This window comes from Doryrhamphus excisus, linkage group LG19, assembly GCF_037039965.1.
Source record: "Doryrhamphus excisus strain RoL-2023G ecotype Guam linkage group LG19, RoL_Dexc_Guam_v1.1, whole genome shotgun sequence".
Classification (NCBI taxonomy): domain Eukaryota; kingdom Metazoa; phylum Chordata; class Actinopteri; order Syngnathiformes; family Syngnathidae; genus Doryrhamphus; species Doryrhamphus excisus.
This window is the reverse complement of record NC_136375.1, coordinates 16,945,614-16,965,883: the sequence shown is the minus strand read 5'-3', so window position 1 is coordinate 16,965,883 and position 20,270 is coordinate 16,945,614. Positions and strand designations below refer to the sequence as shown.

Genomic DNA, 20,270 nt, shown 5'->3' with positions numbered 1-20,270 from the left:
CCTTCAGGATTGAGTACCACCTTTAAGCTTTTTCCAATTGTAGCAGGAAACAATTCGGATTCGGGGCGACGGCCTCGTCTAAAAGTAACTGTGCACAGGTAGTGACACTTGTAGATATGGGAAATCAGTCAAATAAACAAAAATTCAAGGACATTGTAGATGTCACAAGCCCGATCATTACATGCATGAAAATTAAATACGGGGAAAGAGCTTTACGCCCAGTAGATGTATGGATAACTGAGTTTGGATTCCCAGAAAAGGGATCTCTCAGCCTGAACAAGTTGATTGTGCTTGAGGAAAAATAAACCTTTACATAAGGTCAAAAAAGGTAAAAACAAAGGTGTCAAAGAAAGACTATGATGACATTGAAGACCATTTTACTGCACTGGCTTTGTGGAAGGAAGAAGCAGAGATTAGGGAGAGAAAACAGAATAGAAATATCACCACAAACAAAGCTGATACTCACACACAAAATGCACACACTTTTACTCCAACCATGCCTGAAAACACCAACAATCACACCCAAACACCCACATCTACTTCTTTCACAGAAGTAGATAACTCATCTCAAATGAGGGTCTCTCACAGTGACATGAATAGAACAGACAAAACTTCTCAGAATGCGGCTTCTTCTCTGTATCCTACAGTGCCTCAGTGTCTCAGAGTGGACCATGATCTTGATCGCACACCTCCACCCATGCTCTGCCAACAACCTGACAACAACATCCTGATACAACAACATGCACGATGAGTCCAATATCATCAGCCATGCCATTATGTCCAGTTTCATCATCACCAAGACCTAAAGAAGATTCATCAAATGAACTGTGTTCTGACTGCAAATGATCCCTTCCAGACATACATTGTCACTCGTATCCAAACGGATGCTTAGCAAGTATCTTGTGAATGACTGTGGAGACCATGAGTGGGACAATGGTGTAAGGAAGGCGTGCAGGGAGGCCATAACAGCCCTGCTTGTGTTTAGTGAAGTTGTCCCACTTTCCCTGACCACTGAAGAGTTCTGAAGACGTTTGCTGACATGGTGTTCACGGTGACGACAATCACATCACCAGCCACTAAAGCGGAATGTGGCCGAATTAGAACTGGATGGATCGCACCTTTGATGCAAGGACAAGCCATGCACCAGAATCAATGGGTGGCAACAAATGGCCACCTGCAAGGAGGACATCCAGAGAAGAGACTGGAACAGCAATATGACCCTGGCATGTGCAGCAAAAGGAGACTTTGGACCAAAGACTTGATGGAGGACTTTCTTAACAAGCATGGTGGAAGGAAGCAAGGAGGTGGGGCGTGATGGGATCGTGGCTACTCTGACTCATCTGATGCCAAGGATGATACTGAAGTTGACAGTAACGCACACACACACATATACATCTACATGCTCTGTCCTTTTCTTCCTTTTGTTTAGAGTCTTGGCTTAAATCAGCCCCTCTTGCTGATAACTACGTAGAATATGATCTACTTCTCTCTTTTAGAATATGCTATAAGAAGACTAAGAATACAAAATATGGCAAGGTTATTTCTTTTTCCTTTCGACTCTGATGAAACACACACTCACTAAGAGTGACAAATTCCTAACCTCTCCAAAGTTGAATGGCAATTATGTTAACTTCGTTGGCCAATCAGGTGAAGTGGTCAGAAGACAATTTACCATTGGATTTTCTGTTTCAGAGAAAATTCAACTTCAAAAATTAAGTTTGTTGGCATATGGTGCAAAGGACCAAATGGCCTATTTTCTAATTCAGATGGAGGTGAAGGTGTAAAAACTGACACTGACCCTGATGTTCACACTTTGGTGAAGCAAGATGCCAATCAGCTGTATGCATATCAAAGGAAGATGCAAACTGGTGACATGAGTGCTCAACTGGTGGAGGAGGTTAAGAATGTACTTTCTCACATGCACGCATACACACACACACGCACGCACACACACAATTATTGCAAATTGATGCTCTTCAAGGTCTTCAATGCACATCATACCTTTCTATGGTGATGAGAAGTTTGGTAAAAGATATCGACATAGGGATATCTGTTAGGGAATGTTTATCTCACAAATATTTTGTTCTGGGCATAAGTGCTGCCTTTATGCACATTTGGGTTACTCAGGTACTGTTTTTTTTTTTACGTCAATGATTCCATTCCTCATGGGTCTCTATCTAAAAGAGACACAGTGACAAATGGAATAATGTGGGCTTTTTTTTTGTACAAGCATGCTATTTTACATTTGATTGGGAATGCACAAAGAATTTGCTAATTTATTACAGTCCGGAATTGGATTTTTTGAAAAGTGTTTTTGGCAAAAATACACTCCGAAAGGACTGTCCAGCTGGTTTTTCATTGTTGTGTTGTCTTGTTTGTCTGTGTGACTGTGAATGTGAGGCTGAAGCCATCCCTGACCATCACTTTGGGAAAGGGAAACAAATGTATTGCAATACAGAACAAACCCAATGATTAGTTTACTAATAGACGCATGCAAAAAAACATATTAGGTTGTTCTGCTCTTTTAGCATCAATAGGCATAAATTACATCTGCTAAAATGTGATAGTTCATTTAGGGTATGCAGAACCTTCATCTAAAAATTAGCTATTATGAAAAAGGCCTTGTAAATTAGGACAATACGACTTTCAAAGGACCTTGGACCTTTTTAAGTGTTGCAAATGACATCCTGACATGACGACTATGAGTGCGACACACCGACAGCAGGGTTCTTCACGGGGGACAGTGGACTGTGACAAAAATTTAAATTGACTGAAATTTAAATGTGATTGTTTTTTCAGTGTTGTTCTTGTGTTGTGGGAAGACATCAACTACTATGAACTATTCCAGCCTAACCTTCATTGTTCCACTTTAGGAAAGCACATTCTCCTGGAGGAGGAGAAGACAAATGTCATATGTGGCCGAAACATGACATCCTTTTTGTTTAAAACCGTTTAACAGTACTAACATGTACTAACATTAACACTGTAACATTTGAAGTCATTCACACACCTGGCAGGGTGTGTCATCATTTTAACTTTTAACTTGTTCCACAGGACACTTCTTCAGGATCCAGAGTTTGAATTGTTGAACTTTGTTTGATGTGTCCAGCTTCATATATTACTGTTTGCAGATGTATAGGAAAGATAACCATCATTTGACTTTACAGGGAACTGCCAATGCTTTTGGAAGTTGACACATGGGAAATACATGTGTCAAAAGGGGGGAGATTGTGATTTTGTTGAGTAATCATTGTTAACAATTGGTCATGATATATTTTTTTTTTTTTGCTAAAATTGGTTTCTCCAAAACCAAAGTGAGTGAAACAAAGGTAGGTATGAGTTCCAACATTAGAGGTTGATAATGATCAGTGATCAGCAGTAGTAATGACACTCCATGGATTGTACAACACGCTGAAGATTTTGGTAAGTTACTGTATCTTGTTTTTTCTTGACTATATTACAGTATTTGGTACTTTGCCTTCCATAGTGCCAATGGTCATGCTAATGAGAGCAAATGGTTCATTGAAACCCAAATTTCCAGCTGTGAGCAAGGAACACTACTACAGTGTGATAATGCAAATTCAGGCAGAGACCAGACGGTGTATTGGTTCAGGGAAACCTTGTGTTGTTTGGCAAAAACGTAAATGCGGAGAGTGGATGTTAAAAGACAACTTTCGAAAATTCAAGTTAAAATAGATATTGGTGGCATGATGGCAGAGTGGTTAGCACTGCTGTCTCACAGCAAGAAGGTTTGAGAACCTTTCTGTGTGGAGTTTCATGTTCTCCTCATGCTTACGCGGGCTTTCTCCTGACGAAAATTTTAAGGCTCATTTACAATCAACTTCAATGGCCAAAATATGAACAAAGTGTTGGTATTCAATCAGACACTACATGATGGCTGCCTACTGCTCTTAGGTTGCCTACTGCTGTAGAGAACACATCTGACATGTATCGCGTAATGGTAAAATGTTGTGTTGCTCATTCATTTCTTTCTATGTTCTTGGTGGGTGTCGAGTGACCTGACATCTGTTGGCCCTGGGGGCCATGGAGAGGACGTGTTGGAGTTCCAGCAGAGGGAAGACTCCACTGTCAGCGTGGTCATATGAGAGACCTGCACACGGATCGGTCAAGGCAGAAAGACACTACCTGAACACTAGAGGACTACAACTACAACGACAACCAGAACGGAGAAATGTCCATGACGCACTCAACCTTCTCAACTGCGTGTTTGGATGGAGCTCACGAGTTCGCACCGCGAGCTCCGGCAGCCTAAGAACAAGTGCTACGATCAAGAGGATTGGCTGGCTGACTGACTGACTGACTGATTGAATACAACACGATAGAACAACAGCAAACCATCAACGGAGGCACAAGGACATGATTCGCTTTAAGACACCTGGACATCCATTCGTCTTTTCCTGTGTCACTTATTCTCACTGGGATTGTGGGTAGGCTGGAGCCTATCCCGGTTGACTTTGGGCAAGAGGATGCACGGACTGCCAACCAATCACATGGCAGACACCAAATATCAAAATGAATTGAACTGACTGTCGATCAACACCTCCACCATCTATCGCAACAATTGAACACATTATAATAAGGTTTTCCACATTCCTAACTTTCACGATAATTAGTTTACTGACAACCCCGGTCTGATGTTTGTTTATCTGTAAATGTACTGTAATTCGTGATTAATTAATAATCAAAAGGGAGGAGTGTGATGGAAAATTTTATATTTCACAGGTATAACATAGGTTACACATTGTGTGAATTACTTTACGGCCTTTTGTAGAGCTTCAACGTTTGCATCCGAGCACATCCTGCTGTTCCTTCAAGGATGGTGGCACAGCAGGAGGCTATCTGTAACCTGGGGTTAGGGGCAGTGTCGGAGGAGGTCATTCTTTGATCAAAGCTCTACCTTCACGGGACAGGGGACATCAAGAGGTCCCACCAAATGGTTGACCCTAGGAGGTTATCTCACATGGGTGTGGCAAACCGTGCCAGAGGAATGGGTGTGTAGGCTAACCCCCCTACATGAGGGCGGCATCGGGGGAGTGACATGAATGTCTCTTTTCTCTTGTAATGTAATTCATTTGCATGCTATGGAGTATAAAAGTTCCCACCAAGAGGCCACTCTTGGTCAGACACCTACAGACTGCCACGCATGATGTATGTTTCTGTCTGACCTCTTTTGCAAAAGAAATAAACTGCGCAACTCTGTCTTTATTTCAGGCATTCTCTTTTAGTAAGGTAAATTTTTTCCACAACAAATACCACATGTCATCACGTCTTAGAATACGTCTTCTGAATGCCCTGTATTTGTATTATACTTCATTTTACTTATTATTATACTTCACAGACTACTGTTTGTAAGTTTCACATTTGTGTCCCACAGCAAATATGGTGCGTTTGAGGACCGTCAAACAAAGTTCGAAATCTCTAAACATTGTCCGTGAAGCATAAAGACAAACATGTAAAGCTTGTGGGAAACGGTGGTGCTCACCGTTTGGATATGGCGTTTCACACAGCGTGAGGAAGTCCACGATGGGGAAGTCCATCTCCAGGACGGCGGTGCTCTTCCCGTGCATCACGGTCAGACAGGCTCTCCTTCCTACCGTGTCGTAGGACAGTCCTCCTGACAGAACCATGAAGGGGTCCCTGGGTTCAGGGGGAAACATGCTAACGTTTGAATTGCTAATATGGTGCATCGGAGATCAAACGCTTCCTGGTGCAGTCACTGGTGAACGGATGAGGAGAGACAACGATTTTTACGATTGTGCCTTCTGTGTACATCTTTTTTCCCCATGAATGCTCTATTGACAACCAGGGCATTTATTTACTGAATATTCATCAGAATGGGAGGTGAAAAATTGTATCGGGACAACATTGAGCAGTGCAGCAGACCTTTTAAAGCGCATACCGAAGGTGCATTTTGTAAGAAGTCGGCCTGCAACTTTCCCACAGAAATACTGTACATCCTGCACAGCAACCAGGAAGGGAAAAGACCCGGAGTCTTGTAGCGTTTAGTGCGATTAGGCACTGAGGGGAGCTCAAACACGTGCATGCCTGCATACATGTGTGTTATGTTGTGGCGTAGAACACAGAAAAATCAGTCCAAATCAATAAAAAATGTCTGATACAGAGAGGAGAGGAGCGCTATTGAGGAGGATCGAAGGCGTTAATGTTATTGTTGAAAGACCATACAGCAGTAAAGCTGTCAATTTCAAACAGCTGAGTGGTGACGGATGCCTGTCATTAGATCAATCCTGTGGAATAGCCCGTTTCAGAGCCATGATTGTGTTGGGACGGTGCAAACAAGCCAAGACACCACACAGACACGCATGTGTTGTGTTGTGGCAGAATAACAGGAAAGGCTGCTTCTCAGGACGGGATGTGGAAGTGGGGAAGAAGAAGGATGGGTGGGGACCGGAACACTCACCCAGCCCGTGTTGTTTTGTACTCCACCTTCAGGATGGGCTTGCATGGCTCTGGCTTCTTGCCATCCTTGGGCTGCTTTCCTGGTGGACGCATGAGACATAATACAGTGCATGAATGCATCACACAACACGCGTGTGTTTACATAATGCTAGTTAGTGTGTATGTGCAACAGTCCCTACCGTGCGGCGTGATGATCTGCGCAGGCTTGGCGGGGGCTCGTATATTCCATGTGGTCAGAGTGCCGTCCGAGTGGCTGCAGACAAACTGTTTTCCTTCGTGGTGCCAGGCGACCGAGTGGATGGCCTGGAAGTGTGAGAAAATATCAACAAATGTGTCTTTGGCACATTATTTTGCATCCTGCACTCGGCCAGGTAAAAAAAAAAATAAATAAAAAAGACACCAGCGTTCAGTGGCGTCCGTGCCGTGCTTCTGCAGCGACACCTTGCACACAGCGGCGTGACACCATCTTGCGTTTATTTTGCTGAATCGCGGCGTCTCTCCCTCCCTCGCAATCACACTAATGAGGCGTAAATAACACCGGGGGCGTTAATCTGCCACATTGGTGCGGGAGTATTTCACTCTCTCACATCGACACTTGCGTAACGTGGCTTGCGATGGCGAAATGATGACACGGCGGCAGGTTGTGCTCAGACAGCTAATTCAAGAGGAAAGGGAAGGTGGATGCTAAGCTAAGCTAAGCTTCAACTAGAGATGTGTATGTTTGTTTTATCCACCTTAATAAATTACAGATTCATAATGGCAATGGTTTAATTTCATTAGAACATGCATCAGATTCCAATTGAGTGCATCCCATAATCAGTTCCCAGTTCCACATGTCCAAAAGGAGTAGGCAGAAGCAAAGCTTATTAAATCCTACCCCACCATCTGGTACTTTTATTTTTATTTTGCTAACTGTTACATTTGTTCACTTCCTGCTCTCCTAATATAGTTTAAGTTGGGTTTTTTTTAATTTTAATTTTAGTCACGTAGCAAAGTACTCTGTGATATGAGCATCCAATGCCATAATGGGTACCATAGTAAGTGTCAATATAGTGATATATATAGCACATCATGACTGGTTCAAGACTCTTCATCCTTGGATTTAGCAAACATCAACTGCTTGTATTGTTTCTTGAATTGGCTCATCGTTGTGCATTGTTTGATTTCCTTACTCAATCCAGAGGTACAATTCCGTCAGCATCCATGGCACCACAAGAACCTCCCAAGTGTCCTTATATGGATTTGCCTACTTATTTTTACACTCGTATGACCGTTAAGAGTGGTTCGGCATTATTTCTACAGTATTGTTTACTAGCTTAGCAACAGCTTCTGTAAACATCTGCTCATGTGGTGCACTCGGAACGCCTACTGCTGTCATCAGCGCTGTTTACTCATTCCAGTTAGACGTATTTATACCTTTCTTTCAACCCGACCTGTCACTCCAAAAGATGTATTTATACGCCTGGTGGCTGGTGGGAAGTCAAGTTTACTCCTTAACATGTGAAACTAAAAGTGCCATTCTAGTCTATTCCGGGGATTTTCAACAACAGGAAGGTTTAACATGCAGCCAACGACAGCGTCTGTGAGCGTGCACCATGTTGTGCTGTTTTGTTTAGATTTACTTTGACCACCAAACGCCTCAGTAAGTGTTGCCCTTTGGAAGGAAGGCTGCGCCGCATCTCCAGCTGTAGTTTTTTTTCCCTCCGCCATTTTCCTGTAAAACTGGACAGGTTGTGGGTCAAAGTGTGGATGAAAGTTGCTTGTATTCCCCTTTATCAAAAAATTGTGTCATCGTGACAGGCCCAATGGTAAGCACTGAGAAGTCGATGCCAATGAAAGACACTCCCCGAGAGACTTGCAATGTTGTGATTCCTCTGCCGCTTATCTGTTACACTATCCACTTTCCTTCTTGTATTTCTGGTTTTGTGACAGCACCCCCCCCCCCCAAGGAACAAAAAGGAAAGGAAATAACAACAATGCCTTACCTCATCGTAATTGTAGCGGTAGTCAGCCTTTTTGGACTTCAGGTCCCACAACACCACGACCCCGCACTCGAACCCGATCAGGAGCTGCAAGAAGAGGACAGATGCTGTGGGGGTTCGGCTTCTTCCTATTTGGCATATCTATGCCTGGTTTATCATCTTCAAAAGGGAATATCCCGCCATCTACCGTTGGCCTGGACTGCAAATGTACCATCGTCCCACATACTCATTGATGTATTTGTAATAATATAATAATATAATATATATAATCATATGTAAAAATAATAATAATATATTTTATAATAATTCATTAAATGTATAACAGGTAAGCAATGTTAGATGATTTTTAAAGTGTGATGGAGCTGGGGGGGGGGGTGGAGTACATGCACTCAAGACTCCGTCATGCATAAAAAAAAAAAAAAAAAAAAAAAAACACACACACAAAGAAAAAGAAGCGCCAGAAGAAAAGTTCTCTTGTATTTCTAAACCTAAAATGTGTTTGTTTGTTTTTGCCTCACAGTGTCCAGAAAAATGAGATGCACATGTTGCAAATAGATTGCAGCCCTGTGGGAAACACTGCTTTACCTTTCCTTCGTCCATGGGGTTATCACTGATGTGCACTACGGGCCCTGGGTGTGTCTTGGTGGATCTGTGCAAGAAGGTTTAAGGAGGAGGAGGAGGAGGAAGAAACACAGGCGTCTACAATTAGCAGTTGTTGCATTCTGCTGACAAACATGCATGACTAACTACAAGCATGTTAACAACGTTAAAGTAACACACTGAAGCATAGAGAAACATAGACAAGAAACCCCTACAGACAGACGTGAGGTTATTTTATTAGCCTTCCATTGAGTCTAGCAGCGGGAGGGAGCAGTCGGGGAAAAAAAACAACAAAAAAAAACCATGCAGAAGCCGCTAGACGGCCAATTAAGGAGGGAAGAAGAAAACCACCAAATTGAAGAGCGAGATGTTGTGAAGTACCACAGAGAATGGAGAGGGAGGGAGGCGGCGCAGGGTCACATGAGGGTCCAGGAGAGATTACGGCGTGCGGAGACGACATCACCGTGGCAACAGAGCGAGGGCCGCAGAGAGGAAACAGCGAGTACGGCCTACGGAAAGTGTCGCCGCCTGCCTGTGCGGTCTTGGCTAATGATGTCATTGCTGATGAGTCGATACATTTGCGGGGTGGGGGGGCATAGGAGGCTGGCATGGACGTCCAATAGCAACTCCCCATCACCACATCATGAGGTGGTCTGGATAGGACCGGATACATCTGAAGGAAGGCCTGCTTTTCTACAGAGCGGTGGGCGGACACACGGGGGCGGGCTCATCTAGCTCGGGGAGGGTCACCGCCGTCGAAGAACAAGGAACGTTTTTTTTTTCTTTTAGGGCTTCACGAAAAGCAAGCAAGATAAGAGCTTCTCACATTTGGTGCTCATCAACAGGCGCTAGGGACACATCATTAACCCTCCTCTTGTGTTTTACGTTTGAATGCATAAAAAGAATCCCATAACATTTGTTTATTGCATCAAGGCTTTTTCACTTTGTCAGGAAACTCTATTTCAACAAAATAAAACCAAAAAAACATTTTTACTACATTTTAAAATGGTCTGCTTGAAATGATGACCACTGTATTGTTCGGGTCGGTTTCCACCCGGTTAGAATAATATGACTAGAAAGCAATATTTTGAGCCACAACTGAAATCATAAGTGTACAATTAGCCAACACGATGACAACCAGCTCCTCTTCTCATCATGGAAGCTTCAGGGGATTCTCATTTTGACCGCTTTTCCAGTATACCGGCAGAAAAACAAGGTCCAGACATGTGAGGGGAATTCACTCATTTGATTGGCTGATTTCACTTTTACTATTTGGATCATGGAAAGATCAATTTGGATCATGGAAAGAACCATTTGGATCACGGAAAGATCAATTTGGATCATGGAAAGAACCATTTGGATCATGGAAAGAACCATTTGGATCACGGAAAGATCGATTTGGATCATGGAAAGAACCATTTGGATCATGGAAAGAACCATTTGGATCATGGAAAGAACCATTTGGATCATGGAAAGAACAATTTGGATGATGGAAAGAATGCCAAGAAGTAGAGTGAACCAAGATCTGGACCTGTTGTGCTTTTTGATTTCAGTTTATACTAAAGTTGTGTTGCTGAAAACAATATGTTTTTCTACCTTTTCTTGACATGAATATATATGGGTCAAAAGTCACCCCAACACCATAGATGTTTCTTTAGTGATGAATACTAAAATGAAAAAATAAATCAAAGTCATTGATTTAAGAGATATGTTCTATATCCCTCAGTAATAGCCAGGTAACAAAAGAAGCTTCAATTTCTGAATATGATTCTTTTGAGGTTCATTTTAGCATTTTTGTAAATAGAAATGGAGGGGTATAGTGACAAAAAAAGGCCAAAAGTATTAAAAGCAACATTTTCATGGATGAGGAAGCCTAAGAAGGTAACCAAGACATGAGAAGCAAATTTGATGGTAACTTATTGTTTTTAGTGTATTTTATAGCTGATTTAATACACGGGTCAAAACCCACCCGTTAACATAGGAGATGATACCAGAAAGCTAACACAAGAGGAAGGTTAATAAATCCCTTTTGCATCATAGAGGAGTTGAACTGGTGTTTACTGGCACAGTACTGGAAGTGATGTAGACTGGTGTACTGGTGTACTGGTGTACTAGTCATGCCATAACGTCGTTGGGATCTTTACAGCTTTAAAGCAGCACGTGATGCTCGTAAAGCCAGCGCTCCTTTATCGCCTGAACAAGGTCTCAGGAGCAAGCCGTCACCAAAACACGTGCGTCCGCATTCTTTTGCATCTTCCTGCTTCCAGGAGCGTCACGTGCGCACACAGCAGATAAGAGAAAGGTGACAAGCAGAAGAGGAGGAGGAGGAGGGAAGACTGGTTATGAGACTCACAGTTCGATGGCTTTGTTCCACATGATGACGTAGCCTGAGAGGGTGAAGGACTCCACGTTGACGATGTGGATGTTTCCTCTTTCCGTGCCAATGTAAAGCCATTTGCTCTGGAAGGGCAGGTGGCAGTACGTGATTCTGTGGGGGGGGGGGGGGTGACACCAGGATTTTGTGTGACTGACTGATGGTGAAAGCTGTGAAAAAGCACTCTGCATTGTCAGTCGGAAAGAGACAGGCTAAAGACAACAACAACGGAGCAGAACGATTGTCTCTGATATCCTTCTCAAGGGTTAAAAAAGGGTTAAAAAGGGTTAAAAAGGGTTAAAAAAGGGTTAAAAAGGGTTAAAAAGGGTTAAAAAGGGTTAAAAAGGGTTAAAAAGCGGTCGAAGTAGCGGTGCTCTGGTATTCCACTGGTAGAGCGTACTACAGGTAGATCCGTTAACACTGCTTTACATCACCGAAACGCGTCTAAACTAAACAACCCGTTTTGTTCGGACATTGAGACCTTAATTAAGGACTCTTCCACGGAGGATAAAACACTAAACGTCCCCTCGATGAACCAGAGCTCACCATCACTCATTCAAATTATAACAATATTTTTATTATAATTTTTGATTTTTTCATTTCATTTCCTACCGCAAATTACTAACTAACTATATTAGGAAAGCAGGAAGTGAGCAAATGCAACTTTCTTTTCTTAATATTTTGACTTCATTCTTGTATAAATACAAAACATTAAAATGACATTTTCCCTCTTATGACTACAACATTACCTTATGTAAAAACAGTGGCGATATTACCTCTCCCTGTTGAACTTGAGGGAATGCAGGATGGCAGGGATCTTTTGTCTCAGGTTCCACAGATGGACGCTGTCATCCGCTAAGGCGCTCACTAGCGCCCCCTGTAAACACACACACACACAAAAAAAGGCAAAATTGACTCCGCCAACAGAAGCGTGGTGCTGGAAGTGCTCCCCATTAGCATCACGCGAAGCTAACATGGTGAGGAGGAGGAGGAGGAGGAGGAGGAGGAGGAGGAAAAGGACCAACCTCGTTGATGAGGAACTGGAGCTGGATGACGGCAGCGCCGCTCTCGTGTTGACAGTAGCACTCCACACCCGCTCGGCCGAAGCTGGTCAGTTTGGTCAAAGAAAACCAGACCTTCATTTGAACATTACATACCATAACGTTACATCTTTCCACCTTTGAAGACATTACAAGACAAAATTCATCATACAAAATATTCATGCAATTCTTGAAAAGGTGCCAAATAATATCCACTGTGTATGTTATTACAAATACAGTCAGAAATATTCATGGGCATTAATGAGATGGTCATTTTGTATTTTATGTATTTACCGATTTTTTTTCATGTTTTTTTTTTCTTTGTGATTTGTATCAAGTACTAGCGCAACAAAAACGATAAATGAATGTATTTTTTTTAAACTTCTGTTTTAACTTTATTGTTGATTAGTACTTGTATGAAGGTCTTTCAATACTGAACAGTACATACTTATATATATTTATCAAAAATGCCCATGTGAATTAAAATGTTCAAATATATATTCATATGTATTTATTTTTAAATGAACAATTCTTGGAATTATTGAATCCCAATATTGACTTTTTGTTGAACAATGATTCATGTAAGAATATGTTTCTTATTGTGGTTGCACTGCAGCATACGGAGAGCTGATTTGAATATTGTGTGTAAATATCTGGGAGTCGTTCGCATTAGAAAAAGTGGTACACTCCAAGATGAATCCTTTCCCTGCGGTGTCACCTATCAATGAATCGCTCTTGGATCTCGTTAGCATGTGCAGGCAGGTGTACCTAATGTTATGTCTTTCTAGCCAACATTAGAAGTAACGTGTCCATAATATTTTTCTACCTGGTGGACTGTTTGTTTTGCTTTTCCAATTTATATATGCAAGCAAAAGTTGAACGATGGAGCTATAAATAACCCCCCCCTCCCTGAGTCTTGTTGACTCCCGTCCGTCGTGATTTACGCAACTCTCGAGGACGCCCATCTGCCCAATGTGTGCCGCCCGCTCGTGCGGCTGTTAGATGTCGGCTGCCTGCGCTGGCGAGTGAACTCGGAGATGAAAGGGAAAGAAGGCAGGAGGAGGAGCGCGTGGACACCTGCACTCATCCCAACCCTGGAAAAAAAACAGAAAAACAAAAACTCCTTTTGCAAACAGGACAGCAGGAGAAGCGTCCAAACACGCTGCAGCTCCTGATGGAACAAGACTCCACATCCTGCTTGTCAAACAAACAAACAAAAAAAAAAGCTTAAAACAAACTGAGGCGGGGCGAGCGCTTCGCTTCGCTTCTTCACGCCGGCAACAACTAAAAACGGATATCTAGTCTCATCCAGCCCTCACTTGATTAATTCGGGTGTACCAGCACAACCTAGACGCCCGCCACGTGCCCCACTGGGCGCCTTGTGCTGGGCGGATGAACACACTTTTGACACTTCTTTAAGTCTCCCGAGTGGCGGAGCGCCAAAGAAAAGGGGAACCGCCCCCACCACGGAAGTGAAAATGAACATAAACACCTGCCAATATCGGCCACTCTTTAGCCTCCAACCGCTCGACTGCGGCCATCAACATAGACAAAGGTGATTGAATGCTAACCAATGCTATGGGAGTCATGGACTCCTTGTGCGTCATCTATTGATAAACGAAAAAAATGTATTTCAGTAGGGCGGCACGGCGGTCTAGTGGTTAGCGCGCAGACCTATAAAGGAGAATTACGTTATGTAAGGTCTCAGCACATTTACAAAATATCAAAGTGGACATTGCAGCCTTTCATTTTAAGGTGACCCTCACTGGTTAAAAAGTACAGTGAAGGATAAAACCCAACACAACCGAGGACCATCTGTGGAGCAAAATGATATTGCTGATACTATGGCTAACTTCTCCTGTATGTCTAAACGCACCTGAGAGCGAGCGGCGCTAACAGGCAGATGAAAACACTGTAGCGGAGACATCTTGTAAACGTGGACATTTACTGCTTAGACATCTCATTGAACTCGCGCGGCCGAGATGCCGCTGGCTTTTCCAAACTCCGGGTTTGGTGGGGGTGGGGGGCAATGAGGGTGGGGATCGATGCCGCCTGTCTGTTGATAAATGGACCAATTGCCTGAGCGACAGTAATCCCGTCGGCTCGCACATTAAGGCCGACGGAGTAAGCGAGATGCAGGATGGGACGGCGCTGTGCGGGGATCGCCCCCCTTAAACACAACCACTCTTTTAATAATGGTGTGGTGGCGGTGGGGGGGCTTCCAGGGGGAAATCTAAATGAAGAAGAGGGACAACCAAAGCTGGGATTGTTTACATCACCGAACCGCCTCTAAACTAAACGACCTGTTTTGTTCGGCCATTGAGACCTTAATTAAGGACTCTTCCACGGAGGATTAAACACTAAACGTCCCCTCGATGAACCGAATACGTTTTTTTTTCTTCAACTCCAACGCTAACTCCCTTTTACGTTTTTTTTTGCGCAAGAGGCAAAAACGGCAAAAAGCTGTACGCTGACTACACTAAAGTACTTCCAAGATGATTTTCTTGCTGATGAAACGCTTGCTGAAATGTAAAAGCTGTAAAACACTGCGCTCCAGAGGTTGTGCACGGCACGCGTTAAGCAGCATCGCGCCACAGCCTGGCGAGCGCAAGCTTGATGAGGGGTGGCTCGTCGGCATATGGCGTGGGTGGTGGGAAAGGAGGGGGGGGGGGTTGTTCATGCTACTGCAGAGACGCTGCTGATGAGCCTGGTTACTCAGAGAGCCTACTGGCCTTAAAGGAACCCTTCTAGGAAGAGTGTAATCACATTGATGATGGTAATAATCCTTTTCTATGTTCTATGCATACCGGTCTAACCCACTGCTTCCTGTTAGGGGGGGGGGGGTTCCAAAGATATAAACAGAGACAGCATAACCCCTAAAAAGGGGCAAAGGGGAAAAAAAATGCAAGTTTTTACTTTCCTTGTGCGTGTCCTGTCGTCTCCACGTGGGAAGGGAAGGAAGGGGAAAAAAGGATACAGCCTCAAAGCTCCGGTCAGGGTCCCAACGGCCAGGATTTTCTGCACCGGGTCAAAGGCCATGGAGGACGGCTGATGCGGGAAACCATGACGCACCGTCTAAGGAGAGAGCAGAATTCATTTTAGACCTCCTGGAGTCGCAATTTCTAAGACAACACCTTTTCAAATCCGAGCATTTTGAGCCATCCCAAACTTCCTTTAGGGCTCACTTCCAAATGCGTGAACCTCATGATCTGAAACTTTGGCACGGTTTAACACCAGAAAACATTCTAACTACATCATAGGTCCCCTTTAAGTCGCACAAGGCCAAAAATGCATCATTAGGTAGAAAAAAACATACATAAGTCGCACTGGAGTATAAGTGGTATTTTTTGCGGGTAATTAATTTTCCAAACTACTTGACCAAAACAGACATTCCGCCATCTTGGAAGGCAAGTTGTAACAATAATAAAAGAATAGAGAACAGGCTGAATAGGTGTAAGATATGCTAACACAATGCTTATTCAGCTACACTAAAAATAAACATGAACACAAAAGGTGTCCAGTGTTTATGGAACATAAACACTTTTTTCATTTATAAGTCGCTCTGGAGTATAAGTCGCAGGAACAGCCAACCTAGGAAAAAAAGTGCCACTTATAGTCCGGAAAATACGGTATTCCAATTTGAAACTCATTTTTGAAAAATACAGCATATTTCCCCCACCACCACCCCTCCCCTAAAAAAGCTGTGTTTCCTTTGGAATGTGGCGATTCCGTGACCGGAGCGCAGCTTGTAGCAGGGCGGGATGATGTAACAGGTAGCGCCAGGCCCTCTCTGCAACCTGGGGGACCTGACCTACTCTCCTTCCCTGCTGGGACGGAGGCAGGTGGGCCGGCCCTCGGCACAGTCTCTCACACACACACAGAACACACAGAACACACAGAACACACAGAACACACAGAACACACAGAACACACAGAACACACAGAACACACAGAACACACAGAACACACAGAACACACAGAACACACAGAACACACAGAACACACCTCACGTTGAGTTGACACTGTCACAGCAACTTCAAAGAACAGCACTTTTAACAGCACAATTAAAAATACAAAAAAACTCAGTCACAACAGTCACATCTCAATAAAGGGAAAAAAAAACGTAACAACAAAAAAAACATCTGTGGCTGTGGGCAACCTCCAGATGTAATTTATTATTATTATTTTTAACGCCACAAGATTGCTGTAGTGAAGTGTAGTGAAGAGTGGTCAGCATCCACATTTTATGTAGCTCTGCATGCACTTTAAAACGCTGTACAACTCTTGCTAACAATCAACTCATCAGCGCTATCAATGCTAGCTGAGCATCACAACATTGGTTCTGTTGTTTCCTAGCTGTGAGGTCTGCGCGCTAACCACTCGGTCGCTGTGTAGCCCCCTTCTGTATTGTATTGTATGTAAATATATATATTTTTTTATTATTTATATATTTTTTATTAAATATATTTGTTATTTCATCTTTTCTGTATTGTATTTACAATTAAATTGATTTATGAATGTATTTTTTCAGTTATGTTTTAACTTTATTGTTGATTAGTACTTGTATGTAGGCCTGCGCGCTAACCACTCCACCACCGTGCAGCCGAAAAGACACAATTTTACAAAAATAATACCGTAATATTACTGTACCGTAATAGTAAACAGAGTATAATTTTAGTTGCATAAAGATTTGAAGCCATAATCTTATGAAAAACAAAACAATAAATAAAGTTGTCATTTTCCAAAAAAAAATTATGTTCCAAGCTTTTTCTTGCGTCCTTACATTCTTCAGTATGTGGCCCTCAGTGGGAAAAGTTTGGACAGCGCTGGCTTTTAACGACAATATGTTTCCCCAAATGAACTAACGTTAATTACCTGCTTCCAATTAACGCCCTTTGTGGTTTACTGTGACGCAGTACAAACTACAACCAAAATAATAAACAGTCCTTGTGAAGGTGTTCCTACTTGTGAGCGTGCACTACTGCCTTTGTGTGTGACTAGGGGCGTGTATTGGCAAGAATCTGCCCATACCATACGTATCACGATACCATATATCACGATACTGTTAACAAGGCCATATCTTGTAGTTAAAGATTATTTCCTGGAAAAACTGAATGACACCAGCAATATGCACTTACTAAACACATTTTTATTCCATTACAACAGTATGTTATGCTGTATCATAAACTTTCCTCAGTAAAAACTTAAAGTGTAGCATTCGGATAAATAAAGCTTTAACATCCAACTTTAAATTTACACAAAAAAAACAAATAAATGAAATGATATCTCAAGATCCTGCTCAAATGTTCCCATTCTATTAGCGGTGAAAAAATGTATAGAGTATACATTCCCTGACTTATCCACCATCAGAAGAGTATTTTGGTGGAACAAAGTAACTAACATCAGTGAAAAGTCCTTTTAGGATGCTTGAAATGAGCATTATTTAACTAAATAGTCATATCAATTTGAAAAAGAAAATAGCTGCAATATCCCAGTATTACTTTTGTAGTATACAAAAGGACGTTGGCATTGCTAGCTAGCAGCAGGTCCTCATGGTGTCCCGCTAAGTGGACTGGCAGATTTGTCGTTTTCCCCCGATATGTTATTCGGGGAAACACGACACATTTTCCCAACGGCATGGCTTTTGTCAATTTGTGCACACCCGACTTTGTGTAGAAATCCAAAATGTGTCCACAAAATGCGCCTTGTACGCCGCAGGGGCCGCTGTTATTCTTCCATGTTGAATTGTGTTTATGTGTGCATTTTTTGCGGGTTTATTTACCATATTTTCTGGACTATAAGTCGCGCAAGGCCAAAAATGCATAAATGTGTAGGAAAAAAAAAAACCATAAGTCGCACTGGAGTATAAGTTGCATTTTTTGCGGATTTATTTACCCTATTTTCTGGACTATAAGCAGCTTAATTATAAAATATGAGCAAGATTGAACTTCATCTTTTCCTGTTCCCGGGTGCGTTCTTTCAGCGAATGCTGAGATATGACGTAACACGCAGTTTGAGATGTTCTTCCATTTAAAAAATGGAGGCGAGCAATCGGCACTGGACTGCTGCGGAAAGTTTGTTTTTGATCCAAACTAAATTTCAAGACTGGAAAGAACGAAGGAAAAACTGCCAATACGGAGTTATTCCAACAAGTGAAAGAAAAACTGGAGGAAGTCGGTATCACGTGATGTTGATGTTTACGTTTTACCGCGCATGCCCCATTGACTATTCCGGTTGATTATAGCGGCGCATGTAGACAAGAGATTGGAATATTCCTTTCCATGGATACCATTGCTCTGGGAAAGAGAAAAACTCCTCATGTCAACGTGGATACTGATGTTTGAATAGATTGCACTGTGCTTTAGGAGGTGAATAGAGAAGTCAGTGATTGTGCAAACGAGGAAACAAGTGCATGTTTTGTTCCCACACAGATCTCACATGACAGCAGCAAATGCTATTTCCTTTGACCCCCCCCCCAATGTCTTTCAATGCACATGTATGCATTCAAGTGGACTTTAAATGACCGCTTTGAAGGAGCTCTTCGGCAAGCTCGCCTGGATGTCAAGTGACTGGAGGCGAGGATTCAGTGCAGCGCAAACAAGCTTTGGCAAGCAGCCACCACAGACAAACCAAACAAGGTTCAAGATAAGTTCTTTTAGAGACCACGTTCTCTTAACTAGAAGTCCGTTTCTAAGTGCATTTGTCGGCGGTGGAGGCTAAACACAACCGCGCCTGCTGTCACCTGACAGTCACGGCGTGAGAACCCTCAGCTCATGGTCGCAGCTAATAAGAGGAGAAGGAGAAGGAGGAGGAGGAGAAGGAGAAGGAGAAGGAGAAGGAGAAGGAGAAGGAGAAGGAGGAGGAGGAGGAGAATGGGGAGAGGAAATACAGCACCTTGCAAAGCTGGAAATGCTCCGACTGCAGGCTCTCCTGCACGGCGTCGTTCTCCTTGGAGGCCCCGGTCTGGGCGGCCGCCGACGAGGAAGAGGAGACCGCTGTCAAGCCGTCCAGCACCTTGCGAATGTTGAACTTCTTCATTTTTAGCGGGAGAGCTCCGGTGCAGCGGCGGCGGCGTCGTCGTCGTCGGCGGCAGACGGCTGGACGAAACGCACCGAGCGAGCTGCCGTAAACTGGCAAGCCGAGGAAGGCGGGGGGCGGGAGGGAGAGGAGGGGTGAGCCGCTAGGTAGTTAGCTAGCTGGTTAGCTTCGATAAACGCACACTTTTTTTTAACGCCTGTCCGTCTCCATTTCAAAAGCCACTGCCACACACTCCACTCGGGTTGCCCCCCTCCCCGCGTCGTCACCGGCTTCAATCCGGCATCGACAAGACGATCTTCGGCGTTCTCGACCGTCACCGGAAGGAAGCAGCAAGCCGAGCTGTCAGCTAGCTACCTTAGCTAGCTACCTTAGCTACTAGCATGCTACGGAAACGCAGCGACGACAGTGTCGGGGACCCGGATGTACAGGACCCGTCGTAATTAGTCCGGATTTCGAAAGTAAATAATTACATTTTATTGCGTTACTGTATGTATTTTAGTAGTTTTTATTTGTATTTGCACTTTTACTTAAGCACTTAAGTTACTTTATATATATATATACTATATATATACTATATACAGGAACACAAAAGTGCAATTCTACAGAACAATAGCATAAATAAGAAAAAGTAAATAACAAAGAAAGGAATACTTAAGTTACTTAAGTACTTCACGAACTGGGTTGTAGCTGAGTAAAATATCAGCACTTATAATTTATCAGTACTCCCTCCCTTCCCCCTACCCATTATTGTATCTGGTAGGTTTAGTCCTATTAGTAGGTTAAGGAAACATATAGGTA

The 20,270-nt window shown here is 43.1% G+C and overlaps 1 protein-coding gene across 3 annotated transcripts in view; it reads right to left on the bottom strand.

Moving 5' to 3' along the window:
* Nucleotides 1-19,818, bottom strand: part of stxbp5b (syntaxin binding protein 5b (tomosyn)) — a 35,741-nt gene extending 15,923 nt beyond the window's left edge. For all 3 annotated transcript variants that reach the window (XM_058056837.2, XM_058056839.2, XM_058056841.2), the window contains exons 1-10: nt 19,329-19,818; nt 15,412-15,509; nt 12,420-12,501; nt 12,171-12,271; nt 11,374-11,508; nt 9,006-9,069; nt 8,424-8,507; nt 6,618-6,741; nt 6,440-6,518; nt 5,504-5,658 (exon numbers count right to left, since the gene is read on the bottom strand). In XM_058056837.2, coding sequence (XP_057912820.2) covers nt 5,504-5,658; nt 6,440-6,518; nt 6,618-6,741; nt 8,424-8,507; nt 9,006-9,069; nt 11,374-11,508; nt 12,171-12,271; nt 12,420-12,501; nt 15,412-15,509; nt 19,329-19,472 — 1,066 coding nt within the window. In that variant the 5' untranslated portion in view covers nt 19,473-19,818. The remainder of the gene's footprint in view (nt 1-5,503; nt 5,659-6,439; nt 6,519-6,617; nt 6,742-8,423; nt 8,508-9,005; nt 9,070-11,373; nt 11,509-12,170; nt 12,272-12,419; nt 12,502-15,411; nt 15,510-19,328) is intronic.
* Between the last annotated feature and the right edge of the window lie 452 nt (nt 19,819-20,270).